General features: G+C 35.9%; 1 protein-coding gene across 4 annotated transcripts in view; it reads left to right on the top strand.

The window, feature by feature from the left end:
- The window catches only part of BBS9 (Bardet-Biedl syndrome 9), a 677588-nt gene that overhangs the window by 295394 nt on the left and 360936 nt on the right, over positions 1–21258 (top strand). For all 4 annotated transcript variants that reach the window (XM_006887603.1, XM_006887602.1, XM_006887601.1 and 1 more), the window contains 2 exons: positions 556–696; positions 5372–5467. In XM_006887603.1, the coding sequence (XP_006887665.1) occupies positions 556–696; positions 5372–5467 (237 nt within the window). The remainder of the gene's footprint in view (positions 1–555; positions 697–5371; positions 5468–21258) is intronic.

Here is a 21258-nt window from a genome sequence, read left to right as displayed (position 1 = left end):
GACCTTCCTTATCTTCCGTGATGGTTTTTACATTGATATTTATTTTATCAGAGATTAATATGGCTACTCCTGCTTTTTTCTGGTTGCCATTTGCTTGGAAAATCATATCATTTGAATCTGGAATAAATAAAAAAGCTGAAGACTTAAAATAGTTTAGGAGGGAGAAATTATTACATGTGGTAAGAGTGAATTCTAAACTTCTTACTCTTTGCTCTTTGCCAAAGATATTCAAAGGTTAGGGCTTTGAAGATCTTAGTTTAAGGACCGTTAAATAATTGAAGGTAACTATAAATTTGTATATAGAGTCCCAATGTGTTTACTTAAAATATGATATCAACATTAAGCAGATATCTTGCCTCGGTGCTTTTTAAGATTTTTTTTCCCCTTTATGTCACAGTTATTTCAGTTCCAATAAATGACATGGATGGGGAACAGTCTTTTAAACTAATATGTTGCTATCTAATGTATAAGTTGTCTAGTGGGTTTTTTTTTTGTCAAATGATTAATATTTATCAAGTCTTTGAGTCAGCATTTTTCTGTCTTTTTTTTTTTCAGGTGTTCCTCGAATCATCCAATGTAAATTTAGACTTCCCCTGAAATTAATTTGCTCACCAGGTCAACCTTCAAAAAGTGCAAGCCACAAACTAACTATTGATACCAACAAACCTCCAGTCAGCCTTCTCAGTCTGTTCCCAGGTATAGTTTTTGAAGTAACATGCCTGTAGCATCAGAAATGTTAGGAATTTAGAATGGTATCCTTCATCAGCAGGTAATGATGGGGTAATTATCAGATAATTGTTAAGTAAGAATATGAAAATGCCTCAAGGATTTTCTCCTCTTGTTTGCCTGTTCAAAGGCGAATAGCTTATATCAACAAGGTAATAAGGTATACCTTTTAAGTTTGATTAAAATTAGTATAATAGTTTTGCTTCAGTATTCAGGAATGAAAACATCAAATGTTTCTGTTTTAGACTATGACTTTTTAAACTTGGAATGTAAATATTTATTATTCACTTTTTATGTAGGTTTTTTGTTTTTGTTTTTGTTTTTTACTATATCCCTCCTTCAAAGTGTATAGAATATAGAAGTGTTTGGATATGTACGTTTTTAAAGTATAGTTTTATACTGCCGATGAGTAATCTCATAAGTAGATAGCTTTTTGTGGCTCTGTTATTTGGAGCAGTGGGAGTTGGCCAAAGTCATCCTTTGACACTGATTGTTTAGAAGTGCTTCATATTTAAGACTAGACTATCATGTTGAACATTTGGGGAAACTTTAAAAGTGTGACTTTGTCCTGGTGTGAGTTTTTCTTCTGAGTACTTTGAAAAAGAATGACACTTTCATTGGATGAAACAGCTTAAGTAGCCAAGGTTTCTAATGTGTTGGCTTTGTTAAATTTCTTGGTGATAGGTGCAATTAAAAAAAAAAAATCTGAGGATTAAATTAGCCTTTTCAAATCCTTTATTAAAAATCAGCACTTGGTTATGGCATGCATCCCTACCCTTGCATTAGTAGATAGGATTTAGAATACAAAGAATATTTCCCACAAGGTTTAGAAATTTATGGTAAGTCAACTTTTATGTTATTAACTACTTAAACTGCTTAACATTGAGTTTTCATTAAAGTGTTTAAGAAGTTTATTTATATATAACTTTTTTAAAAAAACCTCAGAAATGGAAATGTCTTTGTTACATTTCCCCCACATTCTTTAGTTTGTTTTCAACTTACATATATGCATATATTATGAGCAAATAATTTTTGTACTTTTAAATTTCTTTCTTTCTTCCCTTTTCTTCCTTTCCATTCATTTCCTTCTCTCACATAAATTCTTTTTTGTTTCTTCCTCAAATTTCCTTATGAAAAATTGGAAATATAGAAAAGGCAGGAAGGGATATTGTCTTTTAATATTATCCACAAGCTTATTTCATTTCCGGGGTCTTCTGTACTACCTTGGGATTAGAGTTGGGAATTACACCTTGAACACTGAATTTATTTATGCTTTTGAAAAATATTGTAGCACCTTGTTTCAGAAGGAGTTGATCTTTGTCAAGATGAGTGAAGCTCAATTATGGATTGACTTAAAAATACCTTTGATCAAACAGGTAATCTTTGGAAGATACACACTGGACAGGATGTGTTACTAAAAGCTGAGATGATAAATCCATTTTTCTCCTGATTTTAGGCTCAAATGTTTTGATATCATAAGTATCTTATGCTTATCTGTATGTATTTGATTATTGTCCATTATAGAGATGGGACTCAATAGTAAATTAAAAAATATAATTTGCAGACAAATACCTGAGTTAAAGTGCATATACAATTTGTAAACTTGATTCAAATATGAAATTCTCTTTGAGAAGAATTGCACTGGTTTGTACACCAAACATCAGGGTTCATAAAATGTTAAATTTTTTTTTTACATTGTTAGGTAAAAAAAAAAATAGACTGTAAAAACCTCAATTTTTTTTTACATTACTAGGTAAAAAATTATATATTTTTCTTTGCATATCTAAATTACTTTTTATTATAGGCTTTTAAAACCTTTATTATTTACTTTTCATGTTTTAGCATGTAAGGATTACAGTTTTATGTAGCAAAATGTTCAGATTGCTTTTAATTTAGTTTAATATTTTTATGCTATGCTTAGAACTATCTTTTTAATCTCATGACTGTAAAATAGTTCCATTTTCTTCTATAATTAAAAAATATTATTTTACTTTTCAAATCAACTTTATTGTGCATTTTTTATTTTTTAAAACAACTCTATTAAAGTACAATTTACAGATAAAAATGATATTTAATAAATGACATGTTCAAAATGTACAATTTGGTGAGCTTTAATATTTGTATGTACATGTGAAACAGTCACTTAATCAAGATTCTTACTATAGGCATCATTTCTGAAAATTCCCTTGTGCCCTTTTATAATAAATTGCATTATTTCCCAGACAACTACTAATTCACTTTCTGTCAATACATGTTAGTTTGTATTTTCTGGAATTTTTATAAATTCAAATTGTGCAATATATGCTCCCTTTTGTCTGAAATCAACTACTTTATCATGTGTGAGCTACAAATATATTCTTCCTGTATGTGACATACTTTTTCATTTTCTTTGTATTGTCTTTGGAAGAGTAGAATTCTCAATTTTGATGAAGTCTGATTTATCAATTTTCTTTTTTTATGGATCATCCTTTGAGTGTTCTTATCTAAGAAATATTTACCTAAAGCAAGATTCTAAAGCTTTCTTCAGTTCTTTCCCTAGGAATTTTCTAGTGTTATGTTTTACATTTGAGTCTGTTAGTAATTTTAAGTTGATACTTGTATGTTGTGTAAGATATGAATAAAATTAATGGTTTTGCAGATAGGTATCTAATTGCACCTGCACTATTTATTGGAAAGATTATTCTTTCCTACTCTATTGTCTTTGCGGCTTTGTAAAAAAAAAAAAATCATGTTTATGTCAATCTATTTCTGCTCTTTTTATTTACTGAAAATCTTTGTGTCAGGTAGTTAAAGTTTTCTGACTTTATTAGCTTTTTAGAAGTTGTGATGGACATTGTAGGTTTTTTAAATTTTCCTATAAATCTTCACATCAACATAAATAAAGAAACCCAGGGAGATTTTTAATATGGTTTGCACTGATTTCATACATCAATTTGGGAGAGAGATGACATCAAAAGCAATATTGAACAAGGTGTCACTTGTTCTTCTTTAGTTTCTCACAGAGAAAACAGGGGCTTTCATTTATTTACGGTGTATATATTTCAGTTATGTCGTTTTTAGGGTTTACGTTTTACAAATATTTTTTCTGATTATCCCTAAATTGTTCACATACTTTCCCCTCCCAATTATTTTTAAAATTTTTCTTTATTTTCTTGTTAATAGTATAAACATAGAACCATTTACAAATTTAACAGTTTCTACAGTTGTAAATGTATGACACTGACTACATTCTTTAAGTTGTACAATCATTCTGACCCTCATTTCTGAATTGTTCTTACCTTATCAACTCATTGTCTAGTATTTGAACCTGACTCTGACCATCTATAGAGAGCCCTGCTGCTAACTTAAGTTGACAGCTTCAAATCTATCAGCTGTTCTGTAGGAAAAAACGGGCAATCTCCTCCTTTGGATTTACAGCCTCAGAAAACTCCATGGAGAGTTAGGTATTCTCCCATTGTATCTACTGGGGACCATCTTCTGTGTCTGTGGTTAGAACATTGGAAGTATTAGCTAGTCACTGTGTAGTTCTGGTCTCAATGTATGTGAGGTCATGGCTCATAAATTGTATTAATCTTAACTAATTTAATCTTTAAATCTTCAGGGTTTTTTTTTTCCTTTTCTTTTTCTTTTGCTCTCTACTTATGGAGACCACAAGCTTTGAGGACCACAAGCTTATCAGGCTTCAAAAAATAGTTACCAGCTTTAGAGTTCAGAACCTTGTCTTTTTGAGCTATATTGTGGCATTGATGAAGCTGACCCCTGAGGCTCATGTTCCTAAATCTTCACCCTCAGTAGCCCAGTCCTGTGAGGTTCCGTGTTATGTCCAGACAGTATCCATAATGAACTCCCACACTTTTGGTTTTACTTATGAATATATGTGCAACACACAAAGATAATTGCCTAGAGAATCACCTTTGCATGCTCACAAATATAATCCCATGTTATCATCCATTTCATTTAACTTTCCAGTGAAGCAGCTTTTGGTTTCATTGATTTTTTTTTTATATTGAGAAAACAATCCTCCCCCTCAACTCCTAGTTCTGTGACTTTCTTTACTTATTTTAGGTTTCATTTTCTTTCCCCATCTGGCTTCTTGAGGTGAGAGTTGAGAGCTTTTTTTATTTGTAATATAATTGATTCATGTTGTGAATTTTATCTAAAACACTACTTTAACGACATTCCAAAAATTGTGAACTGAGAGTTTCCCCCCTTCATTTTAATGCAGTTCAAAACAGGCATGCCCCCCCCTAAATTGTAAATACTTAATGTAACAAAGTACATATAATTCCAACACTTTTAACAGTGCAGTAATTTGGAACTGCTGAGGAAATAAATTTAACATATTATACATATTGTTGCTGCACTGTACCTTTGAGTTGTGACTGACTTTTATATCTAATCTTCCATTGGGTTTTCAGAGACTGTAAATTGCATAGGAGGAGACCACTCATAATTTTTGTGTGGAGCAGCTGGGGGCGTCGAACCATGTGCCTTTGTGTTGATAGTGCAACTCCTTACCATGTACATGTGCTTTTGTCATGATTAGTGATAAAGGAAAAACCCCCTGCACTTCTCATTCAACCAAACCTCTTATTTCAAATATTTAATGTTATATAAGGTGAATATTATTTTTTTTCCTTTATAGGCTTTGCTAATCAGTCAGATGATGACCAAGTGAATGTAATGGGTTTTTGCTTCTTAGGAGGCTCCCGGGTCACTCTTCTTGCTTCAAAAACCTCTCGTAAGTAAGACCATGTTGTTGTTGCTTTTGGTGTTTTTTTATTGAGGACTAAATTCCAGACAACTGGATTGTTAGAAAAATTCTACATATGGAAAGATCTAGATGTTGCTACCATTGTTAACGAATCAAATACTTAGTAAGTCACATGGAGTTGCTCTTAGGTCTTGGCTGTAATTTCCTATGGGTTCCACATAGCCATTTCTCTTTTTTAAAAAATAATGGACATCTCTCTTGTATTTCTTTTTTTTTCTCCCCCTCCCATTTTATTTATAGCTTAAACAATAGAGATGAAAATATTTGGGAGGTGTACTCTCTCTTTTTCTTTAATGTGCAGATTTTGTGTCTATTATCTATGTTTTTATATCAGAACCATCCCTTTTTAAAACTTCCTTCATGTTCAACCAAGATTTGCATCATTGCATCAAATGTGCAATCTGGCCATTTTAGTTTACTTTAGCGTTGGTGAAGGCCAGTCAGAGCAGGTAAGAGGACAGTGAATACTGCTCATGTTGTCTGAGGTTTCAAGCTACATTTTCTAGAGACCTGAACTGCTTTTCATTTTCATTAAAGTAGAACGATGCTTCAGTGTAATTGCAGTTTATCATTTGAATTTGGGGGGGAAATGACATAGTTCAAACAGAGTTATCCAGAGACAATTATTTGTCCTATGAAAATTTCTGAGTGTTTAGCACAATCCTGAATGGAAAGTGATGAAACAAGTAAAATTTATGAGATTAAGTATTTTTGTAATAAATGTTGTAAACGATATTGTTGCCATCTAGTTGAAACAGACTCAGAGCAGACTCTCCACTGTATTTCTGAGACTGTAAACCACAGAGGAGGAGATTAGCCATCTTTTCCTTTGGATTGACTAGTGGATTTGGACATTAGAGGCTTAGTCTTTGGAGTTTAATTGCAGTTTCCTACAGACTAGGCCACCACAGCTTCCTGTGTTCACTTTGTTGTTGTTGTTGTTAGGTTTCAAGTTGACCCTAAGAACAATAGATCTGAATCTTGTCCTATCCTGTGTCAACATCACAATCTCTGACTCAACCCCAGAATTTCAGAAGAAATATACTGATTTCTAAATATGTATACATTACTCTTGTTCCCCTTTGAGTTTCAAATCCCCATAGTAATTTGTCCCCTCTCCACTACCTCTTGCCCAGTTCTCATAGGTTTTTTTTTGTCTTCTATTTTTGTCTTTATCTCTGTGCTCATATACATTTTTCTCTTTCCTTGTTCCATTTGTTCTTCAAAAGATTTTATGTAGTTTATAAAACTTACCAAAATAATGACAGAAGAAAAGAAATAAATGAAACAGAGAAAATAAAAGTAACAAATGATACAGCTAAGAATAATATTAATACATAAATGGAAAGTATACAATAGATAAGGTGTTAGGGGCTTAAAGAAATGAAACCAGGAAAATGAAACACACGAAAAAAGGAAATAATTTTAATTCATTTCTTTAAGAATGTTTATTAAAAAGATACAATTATTTATTTAGGAGAAGTGTGTTTGATGATGCTGAATCCTGGATAAAATTTCTCTTATGAATATTCACAAAGACAACTCTTTTAACATTGTGTCTGTTTTGTACAATTATCATGGGGAGTAAAAAAATATAGCAATTTAAAAAAATGATACAACTCAATTTAGTAAATATAATTCCCTCAGAATGCAAGTTAGTGTATAGTCTACATTGCAAATTGGTTCAGCCATAAATTTAGAGTCTCTCATAGTTCAAGTTTTTAGTAGATATTATTGTTGTTGAAGATTTCATTTAAAAAACCCCAGTAATTCAGAAGCTGAAGGATTGGAATTGGAAGGATTATGGGTTTTGCTTTTTATTTAGTTGCTTCTTATGCTAAAAATTGAAATATAACAAGTCATTTGCCATTTCAATAATTTTCTCATGTACAGTTCAGTGCCATGAGTGACATTCATCATGATGACTGAGGCAATGGGCTCTTACGTGTCAGGAAGTGTGAGGATTGTGCAGGATAGAGCAGGGTTCAGATCTTTTATTCATAGGGTCTCTATGAGTTGTATTAACTCAAAGGCACCTAACAATGAAATATTGGAATTATTTCACCACTGTTAGTGAGTTTTGTGTTTGAATGATCAATATTAGAACATGTTTGAGTACTCATTGAAATTATAAGTTCAAGAGAAAGGCCTATGATATAGAAACATAACCAATCAAAAAGCAATGATGTCCTTGAAAAGAGGATCAGACATAGAGCTCAAGGGGATAGGATGAGAGTTAAATCTTTAATTTATCTACTTAGATAGAGGCCCAGAGCAATTTTGAAGGTTTGTTCATAAAAAGAGTGTTCTACAACAGTGGCACCATATAGCATTTGTCCCTTTGTGACTGAGATACCTGAGGCTGGCATTGGGGTGGGGGTGGGACTGAGAAAAACTGGATGAAATATGTTTACGGCATTGAAGTCTATGGGGGAGAGAATAGTCTAAAAGTATTATATTTTAGGGCATTATTTTTATCGTAGGAGTATGCAATGAGGGTTGTAGAGTGGATTATATTTGGGGCTAGGGGGTGGGGTTTGGGGAGGTGCGGGGGGGGATTGTGTACCAATGAGGGAGTTTTTCTTTTGCTTTTCAAGGAGAGGAGCAAATGGGGGGGGAGCGGGAGGGGTTTGTGCGGGGAGAAGGGTGCAACAATGAATGAATGGAATCCCAAAATCTCTGTAGATGTTCACTGAAATGAAAAATAAACAACCTAAATTTAAAAAAAAAAAAAGAGTATTCTAATGAATAAAAACTGCAGAAGAAGAATTGATGCACTTGAGTTGTGATGTTGGAGAAAAGTGCTGAATATTCCATGGACTGCCAGAAGAACAGATAGATCTTAGAGGCAAGGATGGTGAAGCTTCATCTCATATACTTTGGATATGGTGTTGTAGTTAGATGCCGTTGAGTTGACTACAACTCATAGCAACCCTATGAACAACAAATCTGAGTTCTGTCCTATACTGTGCCATCCTTGTCATCTCTGATACATTTGAACCCATTGGTGCAGTCACCATGCCAATCCACTTCATTGGGAGTCTTCCTCTCTTTCATAGACCCTCCACCTTTCCAAGCATGTTAACGTTTTCCAAGGCATTACCTCTTCTAGTAATGTGTCCAATGTATGAGAGGTGAAACTTTGCCACCCTTGCTTTCAAGGAACACTCCGGTTGCACCTTTTTCATGACACATCTGATTATGCTTTTGGCAGTTCATGGGTTATTCAGTGCTCTTTCCAGCACCATGGTTCAAAGATATCAATTCTATTGTTATCCTTATTCGTTGTCTGGCCTCAGAAGCATAGCAAGTAATCGAAAAGGGTATGGCCCGAATTAGGCTCACCTTAGTCTTCAAACTGACATCCTGGCTCTTCAGTATTTTAGATATGTCCTTGACAGTGGCCTAGCCCAAAGCAATACATCTCCTGATCTCCTGACAGCTGGTACCAAGGATGTTGATTGTTGTGGCTGAAAGTTTCAATCCTTTTTTTCTGTCATGATGTTGCCTGCTGCCTCAGTGGTAGGGAACTTTTCTTTTCTTGATGTTAGATATAATTTATATTGAAGGTGTTAGGTTTGTTTTTTTTTAAATGAAAGTTTACAGAGACTTAGGGTTTTCAGTCATTCATTGTTGCACTTTTCTTCCTGCCCACCCCTCCCTCCAGTCACTCTTCTCTTTGAAAAGTAACAGAAAAACTCTTTCAATGTTATGCAATCTCTCCCCCAAGTTCACTGCACTGTGCAGCCCTCCTTGTGGACTCCTGTCATGACAATAATCCTCAATTATGTATCTCTTTCAAACAGTTTTCTCGCCCATCTGTTTCAATGCAATATACATCATTTCTCCCCTCCTTCTCTGTCTTCCCTCAACTCCAATGTCAGTCCTGTTTTACAATAGTGGCCCTATGAAATATTTGTCCTTTTGTGAGTGAGATATTTCACTCATCATAATGTCCTCTAGGGTCATCCACTTTGCATAATATTTCATGAGTTCCTTGTTTTTCAATGCTGCATAGTATTCCATTGTGTGAATATACCAGAGTTTCTCTATCCATTTGTTTGTTGATGAGCAGTTGGTTGTTTTCAGCTCTTTGCTACTGCAAACAAAGCAGCAATAAACATGGGTGTGCATATATCTGCTTGGGTGGTGCTTATGGTTTTTTTAGGGTAAATTCCCAGAAGTGGAATTTCTGGGTCAAATGGTATTTCTATTTGCAACTTCTTGAGAGAGTGCCATACAGCCTTCCATAGTGGTTGCACCATGTTACACTCCCACCAACAGTAAGTAAAGGTTCCAGTTTCTCTGCAACTTCACCAGCATTTGTTGTTTTTGATCCTCTGTCGCAAGCTTTTCAGGTCTCCCTCACTCTCCCCAAGCAAGGTTGTGTCATCTCTATAACAGGTTGTTGATGAGTCTTCCTCTGATCCTTATGCCACATTCTTGTTCACAGAGTCTGGCTTCACAAATTATTTGCTCAACATACAGATTAAATAGGTATGGAGAAAAGATACATCCCTGACACAAGCTTTCTTGATTTTAAACCATGCTGTATTCCCTTGTTTCTTTAGGACAACAGCTTCTTGGTCTAGTTATAGATTTCTTATGAGCACAGTTAAGAATTCTGGGATTCCTGTTCTTGGTGTTAATCATAGTTTGTTGTGATCTGCAGTCAAACACCTTCTCATAGTCAATAAAAACAGAAATAGAGTCTTCTGGTATTCTCTGCTTTTAGGCAGGATCCATCTGACATCTGCAATGATATCCCTTGGTTCCATTACCTCTTCTAAACCCAACTTGAACTTCTGCCTGGGGAGAAGCTTTTCCTTGGAAAGGGCATTATGCTTGGAAAGGTTGAGAGTCAACAAAAGAGAAGACTCTCAACAGGATGGATTAATACAGTGTCTGTGGCAATGGTCTCAAATGTGTTAGGGATGATGAATATGGCACAGGATAGGACTATTGTTTTAGATCTGGTGCTCATAGGGTTCCTGTTTTACTCAATGGCACTCAACACAGCAACAAAAACAATAGCATCATATTTAAATTTGGAAAACAGAGGAATGAAGTTGTTTATTGAACAAGAAATCAAAGTCATGAGATAATGAGGCAATGTTGAGTTTCCAATTGAGGTCTGAGAATTTTGAAAATTCTCAGTCATCCATAATAGGCAATATTTTTAATAGGTGTTTTTAGCACTAAAGCAATTTTATTATTATTATTTTACACTATTATTCATTGTTGCACATTTTCTTTCCTCCTTCCCTGAACTCAAGCAATTTGTAATGCCAAGGTTAATTTTTTTAAGTGCAGAAAATTTCAAATGAACAAGCAAAAGAACTACATTCAGACATATAACTGAAATTTCAGAACACTAAAGATCAGGATGTCTTCAAAGTTCTGAAGAGCAATGATGTCAGCTTAAAGACTAAGATGTGCCTGATCTGAGCAATGGTCTTTTAATTTACTTCCTATGCATCTGAAAGTTGGACAATGAATAATGATGATGGAAGAAGGATCGATGCCTTTAACTTATGACATTGAGGGAAAGTGCTGACTATCCTGTGGACTGCCAAAAGAGCTGACATTCTGTCTTGGAGGAAGTGAAACCAGGATGTTCTTTAGCGGCGAGGATGGTGAAACTTAGTCTCACATATTTGGGGCATGTTGTCAGGAGGGGCCAATCCTTGAAGAAGGATGTCATTTCGAGTCCTAGAAAAAGTAGAGGGTTAGAGAAATAGAGGAAGACTCTTAACAAGATGGATTGATATAAAAACGGGCTCAGTATATCAGAGATGATGAGGATGGCACAGAATAAGACAGGGTTCACATCTGTTGTTTATGAATTGTAGGCAACTGCCTGGCATCTAAAAACAACAACAAAGATCAAGAGCATATCTTTGAAGACTATAAGATAGAAATAAGTTATTTAAGGAACTAAAGTTAAGGTGGCATTTAAAAATAGATGGTACATTATTTTTCCATCAAGATCAATGGATATTGGCGAACTTCCCCCCCCAAGATCTCAGGAAAATAAAATATCAACTTTTAATTCTTTATCTTACTTATTTTATTAACAGCAAAGAGAGTTGATTAAACATATACGTCTCAGTGCAACACGTAGAACTTTTCAAGTAGCAAATTTGTGTTGCTTCTGATAGGCTATTAGAGTAATGGAAAGGATTTTTTAAATATGTTTCATGTTTCTATATTCTGAGAGAGCTAACATGAAGGAAATGTTTATGTAATAAGACAAGGTCATGTGTGTATGTTCATTTTATGACTTTTTGGATTCAGACACAATGAAAGAATTGTAGTTTTCTATGTGAAAACTTTCAAATACCTTTTCTCTTTTTAAAAAATGAGAATTCTTAAAAAAACCCCAAACTATCTATGATGACTGTACATGAGACCTTGCCAAGTGGGATATACAGGTTCAAAACATCTGTATCTGAAGAAAGAGATGGCTAAGCTAACCATTTTCAGTCAGATCAAGGCCAGAAGCAACTGTGGAACAAACCATCAGATTCTTTTATGCAACTTAAAGATAACAAAAATAAGTTAGGAAAGTCAAAATACATCTTTGAGTATATCCTCCTCGAATTTTGAGATTATCCCAAAAAATCATTTTGAAGCGTTGAAATGGACAGCCTAAGGCCAAACGAGTTGTGGGATGACATCAGGGATGTGAGACATGCAGAAAGCAGATCGTTAAATAAGACAGGCAGGAAAGAAAACACCAAAGTCGATGTCAGAAGTCGATGTCAATTGATGTAGATAAGACCTTTAAAAGATGGATTGACACAGTCGCTGTACCAAGAGGCTCAAATGCAGTGTGATTGTGAGGATGGTAGAGGATGGTGGGCAATTTGGTTACGTTGTACGTAAGGTCATTATGTACCAGAACTAAGCTAATGGTGCCTAAAGCATAACTAAAATGTGGGAAAGTCTTGGGCCTTTAGAAGAACTCCTTTATAGCTGTTAGAATAACACATATTCTGAATGCAAATCAAAGTATCTGCATTTGTTCCTTTACATTCTTGGCAGCCCATGCTTTTGTTCATTCAGCAGATCCGTTAGGTAGAAAGCTGTTGGTGCTTTTGTAGAGTCCCTGGAGTAATCTGAGAGATAAATGTGTAGAGACCTGATGACAGAGTACTTGAGGTACTTACAGAAGCAGGTTTTGCCGGTGGGTCCCAAAGAATGAAGCTCCTCCATCAGATATTTTAATTCCAAAGGATCTTGAGGACTGAGCAAAGATTACTAGGTAAAGGCATTTCAGGGAGAGGCAGTAATATGTGCAGATGTGTGGAAAGTTTATTTTTAGAAGAGTCAATGTGTGCCTAGAATTCTTAGAGGTTTTGTGATAGCCCTTTAATTCTGCAAAGACATTTAGGCCACTGCCAAGATGTGAACCCCAAGGAATCTAGAACTGAGACACAAAGGGATATATGCACACCCATGTTCATAGTAGCATCATTCAAAATAGCAAGAAACTAGAAATAGCCCAAATGACCATTAACAAACAAGGTAATGGAGAAATTGTGGTCCATTCACACAGTGGAATACTATGCAGCACTAAGGAACACACCATGTAACATGAAGAAATACTATAACATCATAAAACACTATGGGAGAAACCACAGGGTTGCATGATTTGGTGTGTGGAGAGAGAGGATGAAGGAAATGGGAAAGATCCAGTGGGGACCTGAAGATTGGATAGTGATGGATTAGGTCCAATGGTGATTGATTTTATAAAACATAATGCATGAAACACAGTATGAATGAAGAAGAGTGTAAAACCCAATGTATATGAACTTTGTGAGCAAACAAATAAAAAAACCTTCAAAACACCCCCCACCCCCCAAAAAAGGTGAATAGGAGGTGGGGTAGGAAGGAAAATGTGCAACAATGAATTAATTACAAAATATCTAACTTCTCTGTAAACTTTCATTAAAATCATAATAATAAATATAAAAACACCACCAGTAAATGGGGCGATTGGGGTTGGTGTGTTGAAATTAGTGAGACTGGCTCAGGACAGGACAGGGTTCAGAGTTGCTATACCTTGGGTCGCTATGGGTCATAGGCAACTTAATGGCACTTAACAACAACAATATGGGAAAACATGGGAAAAAAACCTATATGTAATACTATATAACACAGGAGAATCTATAGAAAGTCTAGAGAAAATATCACAGTATAAAATACTATATAACTATATGGTACTATATAACATGAGTGAGTCTGGAGTGTTATGCTGAGTGAAATAACTCAGTCTCATAAGGACAAATACTGCATAAGACCATTATTTTAAAAACAGAAAGAAAACTGAATAAGATGTATATAAATATCCAAACAGTGGAAGATGTAAAGGGGAAGGGAGTGGAAAAAGGGAACAAGTGAAAATTACTAGGATAGCAGAGTTTACCAGCTGAATGAGGTGAAGGAATAGGAAAGAATCAGTGGAGAGGTGAAAAGACAGGGAGTAGGCCTAGATCAACAGTAATAATTAAAGAAAATACAATGTATATGAATGATTATATGAAACATAATGTAAATTAAGTATTTTATAAAACACAGTGTACCTGAATGAAACAATGTATGTAAATTATTGTAGGCAAACCAATTAAAAAAATTAATAAATATAGGGCAAGTGTAATGATATCTAAAGTTATCTGACCCTGTATCATATTCTTATAAGTGGTTTAGTGTGCGCACTGACTTATCGATACAAGGTTACTCTTAGTATTTATTTTACAATATTTTTTCTTTTTAAATTATTATTAATTTCAATGAACATTTACAGAGATTGTGGATTTCCATTCATTCATTGTTGAACTTTTCTTCCCGCCCACTGCCCCCACCCCCAGTTCGCTCTTTTTTAGCAAAAGAAAAACTCCTTCTTTGGTATACAATCCCTCCACATTCCCCCACCATCACCCCGAGTATACTCCAGTCTGCAACCCTCATTCCAAACTCTTCCGGTAATATTTTAGCAATAGTGTTAAGAGACAATGATAATGTTACATAAATCTAGCTTGGAGAGGACACGAGAGAAAGAAATAGGGAGATACAGTAGTAAAGTCTGTGATTTTACTATGACACATCTCTGCTGAGGTTGTTTACATTTCCCTCCTCTGGCCCCAACTTTCTGTTGTGTGTTTTTTTTTTAAAGATATTCATGTGTTTTTCCACATCACATTTAAAAATATCGTAAGTTACTCAGGTGTGTTATTTATGATATGAATGCAAACATTATTGATACTGAGGAACTTGAAATATTCTGATGTGAATAGAGACTGAGGTGAGAGGCTGAAGGGAGTTAGTCTCCTAATCCAAAGGACATTTCCCTCTGGCTGTTAGAATGAACCTGTGATTTTGTAGGCAAATGATGGGCATTCCCCTCCTGTGTGATTTACTTCCTGGAAACTCCCTGCAGTGTCAGTTCTGACTCAATGGAAGTGAGTGAGTAAATGAAATATTATCCTTTCCCATACATAGTAGTGTGAAATGGTAATTGACTGGCCATCAGACATCCACATTTTTTTTATTTCCTTTAGAAGCTGAAATGGGTTTATCGCCTAAACTGCTATTACATGATCCAAAAGAAAAAGAGATAAAAAGAAATCAGTTGAATGTTCATTTTGACAACTGTTTTGATGATTAATATTTTATGATATATTTTAAAACACAAGTTTCTGCTTTCACATATTTTATAAAGAAAACATTTACCATTTTCCTTTTCCATTAAATATATATGCTGTGGAAAATCCCCAGCATCCATGTGAAATATTGTGCAGTATCAATTTTGAGAAAATGTTTAGTAATTAACGTCTTATAAATCTCTGAGCCAATGATTCTTGTTGATCCTTGGTAACCTGAAAAAGTAAAATTCAAAATAGTGTGTTTATATTTCTAAGTCTCAAGTCTAACTATGAAGTTTTTATTGCAGAGCCACCAAATCACCAGAGCTTTGCTTGAAAATTTTTTTCATTTTTATCTTCATGTGTTGTAAAAAGCAGAGGGTGGGGGGGGGAATACCAGCTAAATCCATGGAACAACTGCTCTACAGGGGAAAGCAGTCTGTTTCCGAGATATTATAACATTGGCAATTCAGTGGACAATTTTATCCTGCGATATGTAGTCACTGTGAATTAGAATCACCTCAGTGCCTACACATTTCTCTTAAAATTACCAAAAATATCAACCAATACAACACATTACTGTCCAGCTAGAATCGACTCAAAGCTGACCCTCTGGTAGGTTTTAGAGGCTGTGGATCACATGACTGGGGATTGCCCATCTTTCTCCCACAGAACAGCTGGTGGATTCAAACTACTTGCTTTTGCTTTGGCAACGCAACAGAAAATACTACATGTGTTTAAATTAGAGATGTTGAAGAGAACTTACTCTTGAACAAGATCACCGGCTGATTCTTATAGGTCCTCGGGTTATTTTTATGTATACATAAGCATTCCCAATTGATTCATGTAGATTCCCAGTCGATTTGTTTGCATTTATAAAAAGCAACAGGGGATCTTGTAAAATGTGTATTCTGATTCAGTACATCTGGTGTGGAAATGTCAGTTTTAAGCATGGGGCCCAGTCAGAATGAAGCCCTACTTTAAATGCTTTATAATGATTGCTACATTTCTGTTACCTTGTGACATTCCTTGAACTTGGTAGAGTACTGCTACAGGTCTAGGATTTTATTATTAACAGTGATCAACTATGAATAATAATTATGCTATGGACAACGGATTGAAACGTTGCCCCTTTCTGCACCATCCTCATAATCTCTTGCGTGCTCAAGCCTGTTGTTACAGTCACTATGTCAGTCTATCTCGCTGAGGGTCTTCCTCTCTTTCACTGACTTCCTGTCTTTCCCAGCATGCTATCTTTTTTTCAAGGACCAAAGTGTGTGAGATGAACTTTTGTTATCTTTGCTTCTAAGGAGCTTACTGTTTACATTTTTTCCAAGAGAATTTTTTTCCTTTTGTAGTTCATCGTACATAGTCTTTCTGATGACTTGCTATGCTTCTGAGAGCAGGACAGTGAATAAGGATGACAGAAAGAGAATTGACACCTTTAAGCTGTAGTGTTGGAGAAGAACACTGAACATCCCATGGATGGCCAAGAGAACGAACAGATATATCTTGGAGAGGGTGCAGTCAGAGTGTTCTTTGGAGACAGGAGTGATGAGATTTTGTCTTAATTTGGGCATGTTGCAAAGAGGGGCAATTCTTTGAAGAAGGACATGATGTTGGGAAGGGTAGAGAGTTGATTAAGGAGAGGAAGACTCTCAACTAAGTGGATTGACACAGTGACTGCTGCAATGGGCTCCTGTATGTCAGGAAGTGTGAGGATGGAGCAGGATAGAACAAGTTTCAGATCTTTTGTTCATAGGGTTCCTATGAATTGTACTCAACAACAACAGTAACAACAACAACAACAAAAATATTAATGATATAACCATTATTATTCACTAAAACTACAATTCAAAGGCATCACTTCTTCTCTGAGTTAACAACAAACATCAAACCCAGTGATTAGTGAAAAAAGAGGCAGGAGCATGGGGGTTGTTGTGTCTGACAAAGCAGCTATCTATTTGCTGCTATGGATATTATTTATGGGGACAGTTCTCCTTTAGGAAGTGGGTAGAAGTCAGACTCGGCCACTCCCAAATTGTATCCACTCTTTAGGCACATGGTAAGATTGAAAACTAGAAATTTCTCACCTAACATGATCTCTTCCTTGTTTTGCATGCTACCCCCATCCCTTCACTTAGATCATAGTCATAATACCTCAACTCTAGGTTCATTCTTCCCTTTTTTAAAAATTTATTTTCAATATGGCAACTCTTATACATAAAAACCAAGAAACAAACATTTGTAAATCATGTTATCCTGCATCTAATCTAAAATCCCTTGTGTTTATGACAATATCCAGACTGTAGCCTATCCTTGTGAGTCTCTTGTAGGCCTGTGTTCTGGCCCCAGCCTCCTCGCATGGCACTGCTCTCTGTCTGCTCTCACATCTACTCACTGCCTGGTACCTCCCTTCCTTTATTTTCTCTACAGTGTTTACACTGTGCATTTCCTCAACTAGATGCCCTTCCCATCCGGGGGACCAAGCTTTTCACACAACATAATTAGGCATGTGGAGCCTAGATCAAAATAATAGTTTTTAATCTGAGCTCTGGCTTACAATTAATGTGAATGATATTGGGAAAAATTACATAACCTCTTTAAGCCTACTTTTTCGTCTATGGAATAGTATAAAATTAATACTATGTTGTTGTATGAGTCAATGAGATGGTCCTAAAAAGCAGATAAAAAATTCACTATGTGTTGTAATTGTGAGTAGTAGATAAATTTTATCTGCTCATAATAAATTTTGGATGACATTTCAAAGAATGAGAATTCTCTAACACTTAATTTTGCTCATGTGGGACCTGATAGAGACAAAGAAGCAATTTTTAGCACAGAGAAAAAGATGATACTGCGTGGTTTAAAATCAGGAAAAATTTGTGTCAGGATTGTATCGTTTCAGTATTTCTATGCTTTTTGTTGAGCAAATAATCCAAGGAAGTAAACGATGCCTAGAAGAATGTGGCATGAGGATTGCAGGAAGATTCATCAGCAATCCACATTTTGTAGATGATGTGATCTTACTTGCTGAAAGTTAAGAGGACTTGAAACATTTACTAAAGGCAATTGAAAATTATAGTTTTTAAAAAAATTAAAAAAAAAAAAAGTTTTCCTCCAAATTAAACCAATTGACAACATCATGTTGTCAACATGTAGAAAAGATTGAAATTGCCAAAATTTCCTTTTACTTGGATCCACAATCAGCACACACGGTTGTAGAAGTTCAGAAATCAAAGGACATATGGCTTTGGGCAAATCTGCTGTCTAGGACTTCTTTAAAGTACTAAAGAACAAGGATGTCAGTTAAAAGACTAAGGTGCACCTGGCCCCAGCCATAGTGTTTTCAGATGCTCTTTGTTGTTGTTGTTATGTGCCATTGAGTCATCTGCAATTCATAGTGACCCTATGAACCCTGCCCTGTCCTGAGCCAGTCTCACAAATTCCAACACACCAACCCCCATTGCCCTAGTTACTGTATAGCAATACATCTCATCCTGTGCCTTCCTCTCCTGCGCTGTCCCTCGACTCTTCTGAGCATGATGTCCTTCTGCAAGAACCAGTATCTCCTGGCCACGTGCCCAAAATATGTGAGACAGAGCTTCAAAATCCTAGCCTTCAAGAAGAAACCTGGTTTCACCCTCTCCAAGACAGACCTATTTGTTTTCTTGGCAGTCCACGGTATGTTCAAGACTCTTCTCTAGAACCATAATTTAAAGGCATTGATTCTTCTTCTGTCATCCTTCATCATTGTCCAGCTCTCTGATGCATAGCAAGTAATTGCAAAGAGCATGGCCTATAATAATCGGACAGTGGATAGTGAATACTGATGACTTGATGCCTTTCAATTGAGGTGTTGGCAAGGAATATAGAATATACCATGGACTATCAAAAGTATGAATGGATCTGTCTTGGGAGATCTACAGTCAGGGTGCTCCTTAAAGCCAGGGATGGTGAAATTTGGTCTTACCTACTTTGACCATGTTGTCAGGTGGAACTATGGGAAAGGACACCATCAACAAAGGGAGAGGAAGGCCTTCAAGAAAAAGGATTGTTGCAGTGACTACAAGAATGTAGTTAAGTGCAGTGGATATTGTGGAAATGGTATAGGACTAGACAAGATTTCAATTGGTTGTACAGACGAGTTACTTATGAGCCTGAGCCAACTCAATGGTTCCTAACAATATTACTTTCATTATTATTTAAATTATGACTGACACTGACAGTCACCTTTTAGCGAAGACCTTCTCTGACTTCTCAAGAAGATCATCTATTCATCTTTTTCACCTACTCTCTGATTCCAACTTGTAGATAGTCGTCATGCTGTAACCTTTATAGGAGGAGCCTGGTTAAATTCAAACCTCTGACCTTTCTGTCAGTAGTCTGACATACTACCTGCTGTGTCACTAGGCCTCCTGATGTCTTTATCCCAGCTTGCTTTTTATCTGTGCTGGAACCCTTTTATAACTTTATTTACTCTCTTTCTTTTTTGTCGTTCGCCTAGAATGAGACCAAGGCTGTGTGTGTTTAATTCACAATTCTCTCCCCAGTGTTTATCACCTACAATTATTTTTTGAGTGTATGAATAGATGTAATAATACCTTGAACCTCACTGAAACAATGTAATTTTGAATTGCCTCCCTGTGACAGGGGTTGCAAACCTTTTATATGTCCCTCTCTCCTGATCTTCCTGCACATGACTTTTCTCTATTTCTTTGTCTTCAGATAATAGAAATCTTTGTGTTTTCAAAGTAGAGAGATTTAGATGGAACTTTCTCAAAGTTTATCAACTCCTGTTCAGATAATTCAGACCTCGAGCAAAGAAGGGCAAGTTGAGACTTGCTTACATTTAATTTAGTCAGCTTAATGATTTTGCTGTCTGCCAGGAGTGGGGTAAAAATTGTAGCTGTATAGCTGCTAGGACCCAAGTGTTGTCTCTGAGGGAAGGGCTCAAGGCATTGTTGCTTTTTCTGGTGAGTGCACAACTTCTTTACTCAGCAACAGCTAAGGAGATGTATCTCTGTGTAAACAAACTGTGACTGAGGAGTTAGGCCAACACTTGTTACAAGCCTCTGGCTAGGTGCTAATTGAATTTGTCTTTCTCTGTCAACAGCCTACCCCCACCCTCACCCCCCTGATCTTGTGGGTGCAACTGGTGCTCTGTGGAGACTCCTGCCCAGGTTTTCCCCATTGGTCAGTTCTCATCAATTTTCACACTGTCTTTTGGCGGACAGGCTTTCCTGGATATACTCAAATGTGCCTTGTTTTCCAGATTTTCTTGTAATGCCTTCATGGGCAATTTAGCAGAAATGAGTGTAAAATCTCATTACTGAAACAAAGACAAAACCAAGCCATTGCCATTTGAATTGGTCCTGACTTACAGCGACCCTAAAGGACAGAGTAGAACTGCCCCAGCGGGATTCCAGGCTGTAATCTTTATGAAGGCTGACTGCCACACCTTGATCCTGCCCAGCAGCTGGTAGGTTCAAACCTTGCACTTTTTGTTGGCACATGAATGGTTAACATTATGCTACCAGGCCTTCTTGAACTTTGCAATATGACCTGGGGCTGGCCTGGTGTGTCCAATGCCCCTGAAGCACGTCCTGCCTCAGGGCTTTGTAGGTGAAGATCTGTGAGCTGAAATGTTCTTCCCACAGATAGCCCCTATGTCTCTCTAAATTTATTATCTGGTAAGGCCAATTGTTTTACATCTTGGGCCAGATGATAAGGATCTTTTAAAATCTGTCATAATAATTATAGAAGTTGATTATGTGTATCACCTGAAAGATATATAAATTGTGTTTTAATTAGACAATCATAGTTTAATAGGATGAATTTCCTTCTATAACATCATTCTGATAAATTTTATCTTTATATATATGTATACGGAGTTGAAACTCAGGTCTTTCTGCACTTTCAGCTTACTAAAAGTCAATATTTAAATAGCAACCATATTGAATTAAATTTCCTTTGAAATATTAGCACTGTTAGTATTTTTATGTCAATCTGATTCTGGAGAAGCTCAATATCAGCTGTGAAAACTAGGCCGGGGGCTAATTGTGGAACAGACCACCAATTACTCTTATGCAAGTTCAAGCTGAAGCTGAG

Source organism: Elephantulus edwardii, unplaced genomic scaffold (assembly GCF_000299155.1).
Source record: "Elephantulus edwardii isolate Elephantulus edwardi_28Jun2011 unplaced genomic scaffold, EleEdw1.0 scaffold00059, whole genome shotgun sequence".
NCBI lineage: Eukaryota > Metazoa > Chordata > Mammalia > Macroscelidea > Macroscelididae > Elephantulus > Elephantulus edwardii.
This window is presented reverse-complemented; position numbering and strand designations above follow the sequence as displayed.